We start from the raw sequence: 18,420 nt of genomic DNA, 5'->3' as shown, positions 1-18,420 counted from the left end.
GCCCCCACAATATGTTATCTGTTAACGAGTTGTTTGCTTATTATTTATTTAACATTGTCTTGATTTACTTTGGTGTCTCTGCAATGCTTACAACTTGACTAACAAACAGAACTGTTAATGTCTTATTTGGTGATCCAACTGATGTGAAAAAAAAGTTCAACTCATACATGTTCTTCGTGAATGACTTAAATATGGTCTATTTGTAAAGATTAATTAAGAGATAATTAATGATGTCTAGGCCAAGGGACTCAAATCGTCATCTATTGATTTGGCATGATATACATGTATATTTTAATGCACACCAGGACCAAACATGCAATCTATTGAGCAAATTATCAAATAAGTTAAATAATGATCCAAAAGGCTAAGAGTAGATATAATGAAATTCGAAAATGTATTCTTATCAATATATTTCCCTGAATATCCTATGGGCAAAACTATATTAAGCAGGAAATACGAGTATACCGTCAAAAAATACGATTATTGATTATATGTATCTTCCCTGCTAACATTGTTTATTTTGACAGGCTTTAAATGTAACAATGTGTATGTGTATAAATTTTGTGATTTATAAAATGAATTTTATTAAGGAAAAATTTGGCTCAAGTGAATTTATAAATCACCAGAGCTGAATTCCCCCCTATTCCTTTCCCAAATAGAATCCCCCTACCCTATAAAAACTATATTGTAGGATTAAAGGCCATTGTAAATCACAGCGACAATATTTTTAAAGTTTATATGAAAATCAAGTGATTTTTTATTAATGGAAGTTCAAGTGTTTGCGACTCATATACTGTTTGATTTCAGTAGAAATTCTAAAAACATATTTCAAACCCTGAAGTCTTAGTTCAATTTTTCACTCTTCAAAAAATAAATGTAAAATTCAGTCTGTTGTACGTAATATTACGTAGAGGAAAAATTTTTAACTCCAAATCATTTTTTTTACTTTTATGATAAGAGTGTTTAATTATTCTAGTCTTTAATTTCAAAATTTTTTCTGCACTTCAGAACCTCCCTGGTTCTTTTTAAGTTTTAAAGGAATTGATATAACAATGTATACAGGAGTGTTTTCGTAGTCCATCAGTTGGTGAAATCAGACACTGGAATTTGGAGATCTCTGGTTCTCTGAGATTGATTGGTTCATGTCTGCGTCAAGTTTCTGAGTTTAGATGAATATGATTTGAATACCGGTAGATGATCATATCTCATGGATTAGATTTTTCCGTTATTTCCCGATCATGACAAGGAGCACACGGCGGGTGTAACCGGTCGGCAGGGGATGCTCATTCCTCCATGGCATCTGATCCCACCTCTGATGTCTTAGAGGTCCGTATTTGCTCTGCTCCTTTTTTGTAATGTTTATGTTTGACTTTTGAGCTCGAATACTGTTCGTTGTCTCTACAAATTTCATCAATGAGCTAATTGTTTTGCTCATCTACTTTGAAATACCAAAATTTTTTGGTTTCTTTGTCTTTTTTTGCAAGGTCAATTAATTTTTTTTAGATGTAGTTATGTCCTTTTCCGCACCTTTTCCCCTTTTCTTCTTGTATTTGGGGATTATTTTGGATTCAATTTCGATAGCTTTCTTCTGGAATTCTTTTTGTCATTTTGATGATTGGTATGTCTATTTATGAAGGAAATCAGGAGGGATCTGCAATTTTTGACGATATTCTTGTTTTTGTTTTATAATCTGAGCTGCATGTCGATAAAATAAAAGTTATTTGATAACGTTAACAACTTGACAGTGAAAATCACTATAGGACTTCCTTCTCTGTGGAACACACATTATTCAGAAAAAGTTTTGCAAAATCTAGCATGAAAAAAAGTATAAAATTATACCTTAACATTTTATATATGAAGCAAACAAGTAAACATTACGAACATAAGTCACACGCAGCCATCATCTGTCACGATACGTCTATTTCAGGTACTGGATTACCTTAACTTCCCTTTTTTCAATTAATCCAACCCATAATCTCCCCTCACTATCCACACTTAGTCCACAGGGCTTACATAGTCCACAATTATCTATGTATCTCAGAAACTGTCCATCCTAATCAAGTATATGTAGACATTCATTAGTGTGACCTGCCACAACGATGTGACTCAAAGAATTTGTAACAATATTTTTAGGATCAAATGCGCTCTTCTTCCTAAATGACGTACCGTGGTATCGGAAGCGGACTTTTCCTGTCTTATCCACCACTACTAAAGTCTTTGCATTGGTATCAGAGACGCAGATATCTTCATTGTTGTTTTCTGCCACAAATAGTATAGATAGACCAGACTTTTTAGGTCACCTGAGTCACTCAGGTGACCTATTGCTATCTCTTTTCGTCCGTCGTCGTCCGTCGTCCGTCGTGCGTCGTGCGTCGTGTGTTAACATTTGAACATTTTCAGCTTCTTCTCTGAAACCGCTGAACCAATTTCAGCCAATTTTAGCATATGGTATCTATGTGTGAAGGGGAACACAATTGTGAATATCATGGTCCCTGCCCCCCTGGGGCCTGAGGGGTGGGGCTAAAACAACCAAAATTAATGCAATCTTTAAAATCTTCTTCTTTACTCCTGGACATCAAGCAGTCAAACTGTTGGCATGATTGTAATAAGCATTGAGCCCTCTACCAAAATTGTGAAATTCATGGTCCCAGGGTCAGGGGTTCTGGTGCTAGGGCGGGGCTATATAGATCATATAGTGAAAGTGCATTATTTCTTTGAAAATCTTCCTCTCTACTCCTGGGTATTATTGAAACAAATTAAATACATAGTTATGTTAAGTAAGAGTGACTCTACCAAAATTGTGAAATTCATAGCCCCAGGGTCAGGGGTTCTGGTGCTAGTTGGGGAGGGGGGGGGGCTATATAGATCATATAGTGAAAGTGCATTATTTCTTTGAAAATCTTCTTCTCTACTCCTGGGTATTATTGAATACATAGTTATGATAAGCAAGGGTGACTCTACCAAAATTGTGAAATTCATGGACCCAGGGTCAGGGATTCTGGTGCTAGGGTGGGGCTATATAGATCATATAGTGAAAGTGCATTATTTTTTTGAAAATCTTCTTCTCTACTCCTGGGTATTATTGAAACAAATTGAATACATAGTTATGATAAGCGAGGGTGACTCTACCAAAATTGTGAAATGCATGGCCCCAGGGTCAGGGGTTCTGGTGCTGGGGGGGGGGGGCTATATAGATCATATAATAAAAGTGCATTATTTCTTTGAAAATCTTCTTCTTTACACCTGGGTATTATTGAAACAAATTGAATATATGGTTATGATAAGCAACGGTGACTCTACCAAAATTGTGAAAGTCATAGCCCCAGGGTCAGGGGTTCTGGTGCTAGGGCGGGGTTATATAGATCATATAGTGAGAGTGCATTATTTCTTTGAAAATCTTCTTCTCTACTCCTGGGTATTTTTGAAACAAATTAAATACATAGTTATGATAAGCAAGGGTGACTCTACCAAAATTGTGAAAGTCATGGCATCAGGGTCAGGGGTTCTGTCGCTAGGGCGGGGCTATATAGATCATATAGTGAATGTGCATTATTTCTTTGAAAATCTTTTTCTCTTCTCCTGGGTATTATTGAAACTAATTAAATACATAGTTATGATATTAGGAAGGGTGACTCTTCCAAAATAGTGATTTTCATGACCCTTGGATCAGGGGTTCTGATGTTAGGGCCGGGCTCTATTTATTATATAGTGAAAATGCATTAATGCTTTAAAAATCTTCTTCTCTGCTCCTGGGTATTTTTGAAACAAACTAAGTACATTGTTATGATAAGCAATGATGCCCCTTCCAAAATTGTGAAATTCATGGCCCCAGGGACAGGGGTTCTGGTTCTAGGGTGGGGCTATTATAGATCGTATAGTGAAGGTGAATTTTTTCTTCGAAAATCTTCTTCTCTGCCCCTGGGTACTATTTAAACAAACTAAATACATTGTTATGATACGCAAGGATGCCTCTTCCAAAATTGTGAATTTCATTGCCCCAGGGTCAAGGGTTCTAGTGAAAAGGTTTGGGGGGGGGCTCTATTGATTATATAGTGAAAAAGCAAAATTTCTTTGAAAATATTCTTTTCTGCTTCTGGTTAAAAAGCAAAGAAGCTAAGTATATAGTTATGATGAACAAGAGTGCTTCTTCCAGAGTAGTGAATTGCATGACCCGGGTCAGATGTGCTGGTGTAAGGGTGGGGCTCTTGATAATATAGTGAAAATGCATTAATTCTATTAAATAATCCTGTCTGCTCCTTAGTGTTAAGCAGATAAACAAAGTGATTACTTATGATGAGCAAACTTCTGGTCCCAGGGTGAGAGACTCTAGTGTTTCTTGGTGGGGAGGGGGGGGGGGGGCTCTATTGATAATATAGTGAATCTGAAGTAAAAATGCATTATTTCTTTAAAAATTTTCTCTGCACTTGGGCATATCAGAGGCAAAAAGATTAAAAGTTTTAATAAGGAAGGGTATTTTTACCAGATTTTGAACATCTGGACCATTTGTTCAAGTGTTCTAGTCCTGGCCAGGGCTCTATTAATTTGTATTCTACTGAGAGGAGTTATTCCCCTTTGCCATTTACTTTTGATAATTAATCACTGTAAACAATGTACTTGAAAGGTTAATAGAATAAGAGAATTAAGCAAGAATATTTATTGTATAATACAAAAAGTATTTTTATAGTTTAATGGTCAGATAGACTTGTAAGTAATAGATAAATAAAAATGGAACAAAAATAACTTGTCTTATTAAATGTTCATCAAAGACCAAGAGAGGCCAATGTAAGAGATTTGAACAAGAAATTAAAATAGTACAGAAGCACTGATAGGTTTTTGATACACTGTATAGTGATAGTGATAAATGGGGAACAGATTAGAACCTAATTCATAAACTATCAGTGAATACTAGATTAATTATTTTGTTGATCCTGATCACCCTATTTTTCTTGCTTTTGGGCAACAAAGCTTCACCTTTCAGTTCATTTTATACTCTATGGATCCTCTAAATTGTTGTATTATACTCAGGTGACCGTTAAGGCCCTTGGGCCTCTTGTCATAGATATGTTTTCCATTTTCATCTTTAAATATTTCCTGCTTTACTTTGTGTCCCTGATAGCGGACAATCTTTCTTATGGGCCCATTATTCAGATTGACCAGTATGTCCCCTGATCTAGTACTGGTAAGTCCTCCTGGTGTCCATTCCATCGGTATGTTGATCATTACTCCTGTCCACTTGTGTCTAACAATGTTCACAGTTCCATTGTTATCACTGTACATCAGTTCTCCTTGTTATCACTGTACATCAGTTCTCCTTGTCTGGTTACAGAGATATCATTGGGAGAATCTAGACATGTTGTGGTAATAGTCTCATGTACAGACCCATGAATGTCAACACATGTTAAAGTATTGTATTTTCCAGTAACCCAAGCTTTATCAGCCCCAACACATACCACTAATGGAGATTCAGCACCAGTGGGAATAGTGGCAATAACTCTGACTTTGTCTACAAACTCTTTCATGGATAAATAGGAGACTTCTTCTGTCAGGTTGGAGAGTGATGTCTGTGACAGTGTAGCCTTGCATTCACCTAGCTCTATACTTAGTTCTTTCCCTTGGACTGTATTTGTTTTCAATGTAGGAATTGACACATAAATGTCTGCAGGAATGTTTCTGTACTCCTTTACCTTCGATTTGTAATTTGTGACTTCAGACACTTTGTTAGACTTCAGCATTTTCTTGTTTTCCTGAACTTTTTTTATCAAATTCTGAAATTAGACTTTTGAATTTTGATTGGTGTGATTTCAGCACAGTCTCGTGATCTACTCTCATTGATTTGATCAAAGACCTGAGTGTATTGAATATGCTGTCTACTTCTTGATGCCAAACGTTTATGTGTTTCTCTATTTCTTTTTCCATCTCATCAATTTTTTCCATAGATTTAGTTATGTGTTTTTCTGCATCTTCATTTTGCTTCTTATATTTTGGAATAATAGAGGATTCAATTTCGTGATTTTCTTTCTGGATTTCCCGTTTTCTGTTATTAAAGATCCTTGGTATGTCTTTTACGTTGTGTCCATTATGGGAAGTGATGACGCATTTTATGCACACAGGTATATCACACCGTTGACAGTGGGCTTCACATCTCTGATGGGGGTGAAATTCACACTTTGGAAAAACAAGCCGTATCTTTCTGTTCTTGAAGGGAACAATATCATGATTTAAAGACTCTTGTTTCTTAACGTGTTTGTTGATACATTCTTCACATAAATTGACTTGGCAGTTATTACAGAATTGTTTGGTGGGGTTGTCACAAAGGTCACACGTGATGACCTCCTGGGCCCAGGAGATGGGGGTAGCCATTCTTTTACTTATTTAAAAATGGACTCTGTAAATACATTATTGATACAAAAAAGTTTTATTATGTTTGATACTAATATTCCACATATGTGATAATTCTTTATAACGGTCAAAGTCAATGTCATCTTTGAGCCCTTAAACAGGATCAAAAATACTCACATATAAATATCATTATGTATTTAAAAAGTTCTACTCCTGACGGAATCATCAGCCAAAGAGGTACATTGTATTTTTTAAACATGTATATCTTTCAAATTAATTTAGAATTTGTACTATATAGAGAATCTTTATTCAGTGGTACTTAAAGGAAAGGAAGCATATGTCACAAATTTGAATACATATATGAATACAATTTAAAATAACTAAATTCTTAGTATACGTGAGACAATTTGTGCAGAGTTTAAATGTCCAACTTTCATTTTTTTTTTTTTAAAATCTTGTGTACAAATTATGAATATGCAAGGTTTAAAATAAATAGTATTTTAACTTTAATTAAAAGTGTTTTATACACGATGCTTAACGAAAAGAAAATGTACTCAGAAAAATATAAGTAAACTATAAATCGTATGGACCATACACATTGATCACAGAAGGCTAACTCAGAAAATATACCTTTATCATCTGAACTAATACTCCTCTAAATAATCCATTTTGCCACCGCCCTAAACTGGGGATTTACTTTTGGATAAGCTTTTATTTTCCTGGTTGTTACCTATATCAACATGAAGTGTCAGATTTTATGGTTGTAATAAGGATATTTTGGTGACAAGCCTCAACCAGACTAGAACATTTGATGAGATGCAGGGGAGAGTCATTCCTCTTATATCATATACCTAGTAGTGTATTAGCTCTGATACATTTCATTTGGACTTGATGAGATAGGTTTTTAGAGTAAGGGCCGTATCGCCATGAGGGCGAGATCACTGTCTCCCCTTGTTAGATAACTCCTGGGAGCTTTAGAATTTTTATTGAAATAAATTGTCACTTATTATCGTTAAAAACAAACTTAAATCAAATAAATTTTATTTTCTAAATAGGTCTCATTCAAGGATTGCAAAACAAGTTGTTTGAATTTACTTTTTATCTCTTCTGTCCGTATTGTTTTGTTATATATAAATTTCCAGCTCAGTATGAGAATAAGGTAGCAGGGATTTACTTTCTCAGCATTCTGAAGACCTACATGGCTTCCCTGCTAACCAAAGACAGTTCCTGTGATGTATTGATAAATACTGCTAGATCTGGCATTCGTACTTTTAGCTTTTTAAAAAGATTAATCAAAGATAGTAAGGGAAGGTTATGAGTACATCCAGTATCTCACATGCAAATCACATAATGAATGTGAAATTTTATTGATTTTTTTTCTTTGCACTTTTAAACTGCAGATGATCTACCTTTTAGCCCGGTGTCCCGCGCAAAATGGATCTAAAGACGAAAGGTTTTGATGACCCACCCCAAGGTAAAGCATTGGAGTTCGGGAAAAATTGTATTATTTACGATAGCGTTTTGAAGATTTTTCTGTTATCCAAGGCTATGCCGCAAGAAAATCCAGCACACAATGTAGAAAATTGATGTTATGAAGTGGAAAATATCCCATTGAATCGAAAAGATTTCATCATGAATTCATCATTTTTCAATTTTTTCAAGGTATTCTCTTTATTCTGAGTACAAAGAACAATTGTTGTATAAACTCTAGGAATAATTTCACTTCTGACAATTAAGGATAAATTAATCATTTCAACTTAGACAGTTGTATTTTATTCTCCTTTCTCTGTAGAGTTTATTAAAGAGATGTGTATAGATGATGTGACCACCATACTGGGTGTCCTGATTGACCCGGCTGAAACAGCCAGCACCGCAGGGGATGTAAGTCACTTTTGTCTCTAAGTCACACGTAGAATAATCATGAATTATATCACATATCAGACTATAGATGCCACATGTACATGTAAAATGAGAATGTCTTGTACCTCATATCAAATCTTTTCAACAAGGCTTCCATCTGTCTACTTTACATCATTAAAAATTGTTCTCATGATTTCAGTGATTTGACTTTATGTGTATTATTGGTATGCGACATGTATTATGTTTTTGTTAATTGTAGATTCCATTTCAGCTGACAAAACATCAGTAACCTGGAAGGTCTCTATGATCCAGGATTTGGTTTTATTCTCCGTGGATCTAGAATGGCTACATGGCTTAATACACTGATGACCCAGCAGAAGGAGCCGGAGTTGTTTCTAGATAATTTAATATAGTTTTACAATTTAGACGACCTTTACTCGACAGTCAGCGCCATTAAACATTGAGGGTTCTTAAGCGTTCCAACGCCTGCTGTGACATGGACTCTCCATTATTTTTAATGCCAAATCCAAAAGACCAGCGACATTTATTTTAAAGTGCCAACCACTAAGTGAAGGAAAAATTGCAATCTACTTTCTATCAACTGACTGCTGATTGAAGAACATTTATTTATCAAAATCTTTATCTTGAATAATGAACGAAAAAATTTTCATGTTCTGTCGAATGTAAGTTATGTCCAATTTGTATAAATATGAAAACTGTTCAGTCTGTGTCGCACTAAAAGGTTCAGTCCCTCCATTTGTATAAATATGAAAACTGTCAAGTCTGTGTCGAACTAAAAGGTTCTGTCCCTCCATTTGTATAAATATGAAAACTGTCAAGTCTGTGTCGCACTAAAAGGTTCTGTCCCTCCATTTGTATAAATATGAAAACTGTTAAGTCTGTGTCGCACTAAAAGGTTCTGTCCCTCCATTTGTATAAATATGAAAACTGTCAAGTCTGTGTCGCACTAAAAGGTTCTGTCCCTCCATTTGTATAAATATGAAAACTGTTAAGTCTCTGTCGCACTAAAAGGTTCTGTCCCTCCATTTGTAGTTTGATTTTAAACTTTGTATTTTCTTATTTTTAGATTATGTAAACCACCCTATTAAAAAAATTCTGTATTTTTTTTCTTTTTCGGGGGTGGGGGTGGGAGTAAAATCTCGTATTTTCCAACTGTCTTTAAAAATATATTGATGTCTAAATTCGAAGGTTATTTATATATTGACTTTGAGAGATAAGTTAATTAATTGTTTTAGACAGTGCATTAAATTTGCCAGTATTTTATGCTGTGATTCAAAAATAAGTATAATCTGCCAGTTAATGCATTGTAACAAAACAGGAAATAATCAAGCCACTCTGGATAGAAATGTTACTCCACTAGGAATGTTGGCTCGGAATTTAAAACAGGTCGGCTAATAAAGGAGAACAATTTGTGCCAATTGGATTTCCAACAGATTGTTGGAAGAACTGGTTTGAAATGTAAAAAACTACATAGATGTTGTCAATGTGGAACTCCAGCATTCTTTTAATATCAACCTCAGAGTGATCAGAATGATTTTTAACCAATTTCTGTAGTGGATGACAAACACAATATATGACAACCTCCGAGTTCCGTTTTTTATTAAAGAAGAAGTTGTCTATCTTATCTTAAAACCCAGTCTTTAATTTATCGTAAGAAATGATTGTATAAAGTGTAAAAACATTATACGCTTCGGTGATACTTTTTGAAACATTTTGCGATTTTAAACCTTCTAACGTTTTTTTTAGAGTTTTTGAGATTTCGGTTTGATTTACACAAATTCTAGAAAATGCTGTGGCACAATAGTCCGAAGTTTCTCCTTTACAGCAGTTGATAATTTTGTGAGGAGTAAACAAAGGGGCTTTGTAGAGCATTTGTTTGACCCGGCTATGTATCTTTGTTTCGACGGATTTTATGACGTTCAGGAATCCAGTATATGCAGGGCAGATCGAACTATTTTTAACTGGAGTGTTTGTTTGTATATTGTTTAACGTCCCTCTCGAGAATTTTTCACTCATATAGAGACGCTACCACTTGCCGGTGGAGAGCTACAAATTTTGACCTATACTCGGCACTCAGGGCCATTGAGCAGTGAGGGATCTTTTTCGTGCCAGCACTTACTGCAACATGGGACCTCGGTTTATACGGTCTCATCCGAAGGACCGGTCTCCACGTCCCACAGTGGGATTAGAACCCGGGACGTTAGGATCAACTCCGTACACCGCGACTCTAGAGCGAACGCTCTAACCACTGCGCCACGCGGGCGACAACTGGAGTGTAAAAGTATTAAAGACTGAAACCTGATTCTGAAGGATTTCAGCCTTAGAAAGTGAACTGTGAGTGTAAGATGGATTTTCAGATGTAGAATTAATTATACCTAAAATGTTCCATAACTGTCTGCAATCAGTCGTAGCATTGTTGTCAACTAATTTAGTGGAGCATTTTCCGATTGTATTTCCCCTGAAGTGGATAGCATTATCTTTATCCTTACATGTCCCATAATGTTCAATCTTATTTTTAGCGATACTGAACATCAGTTCTCCCTTCCTGGTTTATGAGATGACCATAGACCATAGAACTATCCTGTTCAGAACCCTGTCTGTCAAAATGTCTTACGCATTGTATTCTCCATTGTCCAAAGCTCTCTCTGCTCCCACAGTAGTCACTCCGTTGTGGATAAATGAGAGATTGTCTCGACGTCTATCAGAGAAGTATTTCATTATCATAATACCTATTTTGTGGAGCACACATTGATAGGAAATTGAATATTTGGAAACGTTGGCATTTAATTAAAAAAAGTTGACATCAAGATCAAGGGATTTGTGCCGTTATCATCTGATATATTTCGATGACTACTTCATGAACCTGATAACTTTTATTTTTTCTGTTGTAGCTAGTCCTACCCACAACCTACCCTCACTATCCATACTTATGCGAAGGGGTTTATTTAATCCACAGCCGTACACACATCTCAGAAAGTGTCCAAATTGATCAAGAATGTGGAGACAGTCAATGTTGTAGTCTGTTACAATGATATGGCTCATAGAGTACGTTGCAATCTGCTTTGGTGCAAATGCCTCCTTCGTTCTAACTTGTCTACCGTCGTATCGGAATCGGACTAAATAAAATAAATAGTTGAAACGAATTGAATTGAATGGCTCTCAAACAACCGAATGAAAACAAGTCCATACGAATTTTAGGCACTCTCAGTAGGAAATAAAACCTAAAAAAAAAAAATATATAACTTTCAACGTGGAGGGTATTAATATAAATTAAATGTGAGGAAGCAGTTAAGCTCTTGGGTGTGATAAAATAAGAAAAAAATGAAAACGCCTTAATGGTTTGCAGTACTTTATTTCTCGCTGAGTCAAACAGTACATGGAACAGCGCCCCGATTCCAAATCCCCGATTGTAAACAAATACTGGTATTCAAAGGCATTATTTATGATTTTATATATATATATATATATATATATATATATATATATATATATATATATATATATATATATATATATATATATATATATATATATATATATTAGGGATGTCAACGAGTACCCGGTTAACCGGGTACTCGATCGAACGTCCGAGTATCGAATACTAAAATCAGTACTCGTTTACTCGGATGTATTTTTTCGTAATTCAAAGTGCAAATATTTATTAAAAACTTTTGTTTAAATATGCACTGTCCATGTCTATACTATACAGTAATAAGCGTCACCTCCACCAGTTAATACCCGTTATCGCTTGTGGCTGTGTATATACACAGTAATTACCGTGATCAATCACCTGACACTGTACACAGCTGTCCTCACCTCTTGTGGCCTTAATTTTTGGACGGCTTCAATTATTTGATTTCAATGTTTCAATCGTTTAATTAGATACATTAATTATCCTTAGATTATTTAATAAGCATACTGTAGCGAAATCGGACATACCTAGAAATACCGCTACCAATTCAAAAGTGGAGAAATGTTTAAAAATAACCGAAGATTTCAAAAAAAATGTTAAAAGTCAGCTGTGCGTAGTAAATTAAGCGTATAGGGGGGGGGACGATATATTTAAGGAATCACTGTCTAGTTTTTAGCTCACCTGAGCTGAAAGCTAAAGTGAGCTTTTCTGATCACATTTTGTCCGGCGTCCGTCTGTCTATCCGTCCGTCTGTCTGTCCGTCTGTCTGTCTTTTCACATTTTCAACTTCTTCTCAAGAACCACTGGGCCAATTTCAACCAAACTTGTCACAAAGTATCCTTGGGTAAAAAGGATTTAAGTTTGTTCAAATGAAGGGCCATGCCCTCTTCAAAGGGGAGATAATTAAGAAATAGTGAAAAAATAATGGCATCATTAAAAAAACTTCTTCTCAAGAACCATAGAGCCAGGAAAGATGAAACTCAAGTGAAAGCAACCTCAGGTAATGTAGATTCAAGTTTGTTCAAATCCTGGCCCCCGGGGGTAGGGCGGGGCCACAATGGAGGATCAAAGTTTTACATAGAAATATATAGGAAAAATCTTTAAAAATCTTCTTCTCAAGAACAGCAAAGCCATGATGAGTCATATTTATATGGAAACATCCTCAGGTAGTGTAGATTCAAGTTTGTTCAAACCATGACCCCAGGGGGTAGAGCGGGGCCACAATGGAGGATCAAAGCTTTACATAGAAATATATAGGAAAAATCTTTAAAAATCTTCTCAAGAACAGCAAAGCCATGATGAGTCATATTTATATGGAAGCATCCTCAGGTAGTGTAAATTCAAGTTTGTTCAAATCATGACCCCCGGGGGTAGGGCGGGGCCACAATGGAGGATCAAAGCTTTACATAGAAATATATAGGAAAAATCTTTAAAAATCTTCTTTTTAAGAATAGCAAAGCCATGATGAGTCATATTTATGAGGAAGCATCCTCAGGTAGTGTAGATTCAAGTTTGTTCAAATCATGAGCCCCGGGGGTGGGGCGGGGCCACAATGGAGGATCAAAGTTTTACATAGAAATATATAGGAAATTTTTTTTTAAAATCTTCTTCTCAAGAACAGGTAGCCATGATGAGTCATATTTATATGGAAACATCCTCAGGTAGTGTAAATTCAAGTTTGTTCAAACCATGACCCCCGGGGATAGGGCGGGCCCACAATGGAGGATCAAAGTTTTACATAGAAATGTATAAGAAAAATTTTAAAAATCTTCTTCTCAGGAACAGCAAAGCCCTGATTGATCATATTTATGTGGAAGCATCCTCAGGCAGTGTAGATTCTATTTTGTTCAAATCATCACCCCGTGGGTATAGGGTGGGGCCACAACGGAGGATCAATCATGATTAGTCATTTTGATATGGAAGCATCCTCAGATAGTGTAGATTCAATTTTGCTCAAATGATGACCCCCAGGGGTAGGGTGGGGCCCGATGGGGGATCGAAAGTTTTACATACGAACATATAGAAAAAAAATTCCTTCTCAAGAACAGAAAAGCTATGTTTAGTCATACTGATATGGAAGCATCCTCAGGTAGTGTAGATTCAAGTTTGCTCAAATGATGATCCCTGGGATAGGGAGGAGCCACAATGGGGGATCAATTTTTACAAAGGAATATATGGGAAATTTTTTTTAAAATCTTCTCAAGAACAACAAAGCCACAATTAGTCATAGTGATATGGAATCATCCTCAGGTAGTGTAGATTCAAGTTTGTTCAAATCATGACCCCCGGGGGTAGGGTGGGGCCACAATGGGGCATCAAAGTGTTACATAGGAATATATTGGAAAATTCTTTAAAAATCTTTTCAGGAACAGGAAAGCCATGATTAGTCATATTGATATGGTAGCATCACCAAGTATTGAAGATTCAGGTTTGTTCAAGGCATCCTCTAGTAGTAGGGTGGGGCCATAATGGAGGATCAAAGTTTTACAAAAGAACATATATAGGAAATACATAGAAATATATAGGAAAAATATTTTCTCAAGAACAACAACGCCATGATTAGTCATATTGATACGGAAGCATCCTCAGGTAGTGTAGATTCAATATTGTTTAAATCATGACCCCCCCCCCTTTCCCTAGGGTAGGGAGGCAGACGTCTTTAAAATTCTGTTTTCAAGAACAGCAAAGCCATGATTAGTTATTTGAATATATAGGAGAGGAAAATCTGCTGATGAAGAACAGCAGGGCCATATTGATTCAGGTGAGCGTTGTGGCCCATGGGCCTCTTGTTTTGGGAAGAAATCGTCATATTCAAGTTTCAGAGTGATCACAAAAAAAAATTGGAAATGTCAATAATATAGGACACTCGATCACGCCAACGATATTCTTTTTCGCTAGTCTAATCATTACTAAGTTGCATCCTTCTTTCCGTTGATCAAAATGTTTTCCTAAACAAGAACTGTAAACTTAAGCATAATTTTGTAGTCATTGGTCATGTCTTTTGTGTTTGTTTGATACATAAATTAAGTATCAAAAATCATTTTCGTTGGTGTTGAAGATTAGAACTACTAAATTGTTTGTAGCATATAATGTGTGTACATATTTAATATATATATATATATATATATATATATATATATATATATATATATATATATATATATATATATATATATATATATATATATATATATATATATATATATATATATATAACACTGAAAGAATCAAATCGTATTAAATATGTAGGTCTATATATGTATATACATAATGTAGCAAGTCTACTGAAAGTATTATATATAAGTTTTCATTTTATATATTTCATGTCATACTATCTGATGTGCCATATGGCATAAGAAAAATAAAGAATTGAATTGTACATGCATTAAATACGAAAGAAAACATCGATGGGGTATACAGGTCTGTAAATCAACAAACTTTTACATGTATACACACTTTTTCCGAGTACGAGGATACTCGATCGAAAAATCAGACACACGAAAACGATTATGACAAATCATTAGTTATTCATTGATAACTAAAATTGAAAGTAAAAATGTTCAAAGTAATGATAAATTGCCTAACAGTAAATTTTTGTCTGTAATTATACCTCCTTGCCTGTGTTTTGACACGATACAATAAATGTAGGTCCCCTTGAATTGATTTCACCTCCATCTTTGAACATTCTGTTGAATATTTTTTTTAGTTTTTAATAATAATGTTATCGCAGTTATTTTCCGGTTTGCAATTTCTAATGCAGAAACATTTTAGTTTTTCAAAAATTATTTTCTTTTTCTCTCCATTCTTCTTTGATATTGGCACTTATTAAAACTATTACATTTTATTGGAAAAATACATCAGCAAATACAGTTCTTGCTTAACGTTCCACCGGCGCAGATATACTCCCTTTATTATCGGCGGTATTTTAATTTTATGATTGAGAGAAAATGGGGTGCTTCGTTGAAAGATGGTCAGGATTTCTCCTAGTAAAATAAAATGGCATTTGCTGTCAGTATACGTTCTTTCCACCTCTTTTAGTTTGTCACAAATTCGCTTGAGTTCTGTTTAAAGTCCTTGATATACAATGTATGTATATGGTCTCCTGGAACACTGTATTATGCAAATTATATAAAGATAGATCGCGGAGAAGAGACTTGCTTCTAGTCATTTTCTTTTCGAATTTTGTTTTCGGACTTCTCTTACGGAAAAGTTGCTATCCAGTTGATGAACATAGAGCAAGGTTTCCTAAGGGTCATAATTCGCCATGTAAAATTCTTTTTAAAAACATTAAAGTTTTCAATTTCAGGTGAAAACACGATAGGTTATATTTGCATTCATTGTGACCACATATCTATTTAAAATAATGTAATTTACTTGCTGGTGCCTATGTATTATGACCTTATAAATTGGAGAATTATTAAAACATTTAATAAAACTTTATTCCAAAATGGCCAAAATTTCAAGAGTTTTTAATTCAATAGTTCAAGTGTATCACACCGTACGATCCGGAAAAAAAATGTATCTTGATAAAACCATTATTAAAGTTTCTAAAGTATGTTTTAATTTTTGGGATGGAGGGGTGTGCTTATATTTTAATTTTTTGTTGAATGTCCCTTGTATAGTCACCGTAGGATTTCTTCTGTGGAACACACAAAAAAGTTTTTCACATGCTAGCATAAAAAGATGTGTATATCATTTTTATGAATTGATATCGTAATTTCACACATGGGATAAAATGCAAACATAAAGAACACAAGCCATCGCCATCTGACGAGTTTCTCATTACAATTGCATATATATGTCTATTTCAGGTACTGGATCACCTTTACATCTCCTTTTTCAAATAGTCCCACCCACAACCTTCCCTCACTATCCAAACTCAGTCCACGGGGCTTAGATAGTCCATAATTATTTATACATCTCAGGAACTGTCCATCTTGATCAATAATATGTAGACAGTCATTTTTCCAATCTGTCATAATGATCTGGCTCATGGAGTCTGTCACTAACTCATTAGGATCAAATGTTTCCTTCCTTCTGGCTGCTGTACCGTCGTATCGGAATCGGACTCTTCCTGCTTTGTCCACCACTACCACTGTGTCCACATTACGATCAGAGACACAAATATCTTCAATGTTGTTCTCTGCTACAAACAGCATATATTCACCACTTCCGTAAATTGGTTTTTCATTTTCATCTTTAAATATTTCCTGTTTCACTTTCTGTCTCTGATATCGGATAATCTTATTATGTTCTCCATCATACAGATTAACCAGTATGTCCCCAGATTTAGTACAGCTCAGTCCTGCTGGATTCCAATCATTTGGTGTTGTGATCATGACCTCTGACCTTCCATGTCTGTAAATGTTAACAGTTCTATTGTTATAGTCACTGTACATGAGTTCTCCCTTTCTGTTCACTGATATACATATCAGTTCATCCTCTTTAGGTTTTGGGCTATCATCAGAAGAGTTTAATGTTGGTGTGACAGTATCATGTACAGATCCATGCATGTCAACACATCTTATAGTTCTTCCTTTTTCAGTTACCCAAGATTTATCAGCTCCAACACAAACTACTCTAAATAGTGGTTTAATTCCAGTAGAAAATGTGGCAATAACTTTGGCTTTGTCTAATAACTCTTTTGTAAATGTCTGTGCCAGTGTAGCCTTCCATTCACCTAGCTCAATACTGAGTTCTCTCCCTTGAACTGTGTTGGTTTTCAATAAAGGAATCAAAACGTCAGTGACTTCAGGAATGTCTCTGTACTCTTCCACTTTCGGTTTGAAGTTGTTGACTTGAGACACTTCATTGGACTTCAGCATCTTCTTGTTTTGATCAACTGTTTCGATCATGTCTGCAATCAGGTTTTTGAGTTTGGTTTGGTGTAATTTAAGTACGGCCATGTGGTCATCCTTCATGGATTGGATCATAGAACTCAGTTTATTGAAGATGATGTCCACTTCTTGGTGCCAAACTTGTCTTTGTTTCTCTGTTTCTTTCTCAAGTTCAGCATATTTATTCATAAATTTGGTTATCCCTGTTTCTGTATCTACATTTTTCTTCGTGGATCTCGGAAGAATACTGGATTCGATTTCGTGAATTTCCTCCTGGATTTTCTTTTTCTTTTCATTGAATATGTTTGTTATATCTCCCACCTTGTGTCCATTATGGGAAGTGATGACACACATCATGCACATAGGGACATCACACTGTTGGCAGTGGGCCTCACATCTCCAGTTAGGGTGAAACCTGCACTCTGAAAAAATTATCTGTATAACTCCTTCCTTGAAAGGAGCGATTTCATGGGTTAATGACTTCTGTTTCCTTACATGTTTGTTAATACAATCTTCACATAAACTGACTTGACACCTGTTGCAAAAATGCTGGATAGGGTTGTCACAAAGGTCACATGTGTTGAATTTCTGAGCACAGGAAATCGAAATATCTGTAGCCATTCTCTTGCTTGATTGTTGAAACTTTAATCTGTAAATAAATTGTTTTACAGGAAATTGTTATGAGGCACAATGTATCTCAAATACGATATTTTATTTTTGGAAATTCTGGAACAACTGATCAAGGTCAAGGTTATGTAAGGGTCATCATGATTACCAGAAACTTAAGATTAAATTATAAAAACGTTCTACTACGGAGTAACACTAGAGAGGAAATGTCAAACATGGCAGATTATGAACTCCAGAGTTCAGGGATGCGAGTGAACATTTTCAAATGTTATAAGTAATAAAAGTGAACATTTCAGCCGGGTTTCTTTTTTCTTGTCATTTAAG

At 35.3% G+C, this 18,420-nt stretch overlaps 2 protein-coding genes across 2 annotated transcripts; both read right to left on the bottom strand.

The window, feature by feature from the left end:
- Nucleotides 1–5,276: 5,276 nt before the first annotated feature.
- Nucleotides 5,277–6,360, bottom strand: LOC133194891 (E3 ubiquitin-protein ligase TRIM45-like). Its single transcript, XM_061330792.1, has 2 exons — nt 5,872–6,360; nt 5,277–5,765 (listed from the first exon to the last, which is right to left on the bottom strand). The coding sequence occupies exons 1-2, from the start codon at nt 6,358–6,360 to the stop codon at nt 5,277–5,279; spliced, it is 978 nt and encodes a 325-aa protein (XP_061186776.1).
- Nucleotides 6,361–16,434: 10,074 nt separating this feature from the next.
- LOC133194890 (uncharacterized) lies at nt 16,435–18,090 on the bottom strand. The gene has a single exon (XM_061330791.1). It carries the CDS (start codon nt 18,088–18,090, stop codon nt 16,435–16,437), a length of 1,656 nt encoding a protein of 551 aa, XP_061186775.1.
- Nucleotides 18,091–18,420: the final 330 nt, after the last annotated feature.

Source organism: Saccostrea echinata, unplaced genomic scaffold (genome assembly GCF_033153115.1).
Source record: "Saccostrea echinata isolate AGI-Se365-2 ecotype Australia unplaced genomic scaffold, CSIRO_AGI_Sech_v1 ptg000029l, whole genome shotgun sequence".
Classification (NCBI taxonomy): Eukaryota; Metazoa; Mollusca; class Bivalvia; order Ostreida; family Ostreidae; genus Saccostrea; species Saccostrea echinata.
This window is presented reverse-complemented; position numbering and strand designations above follow the sequence as displayed.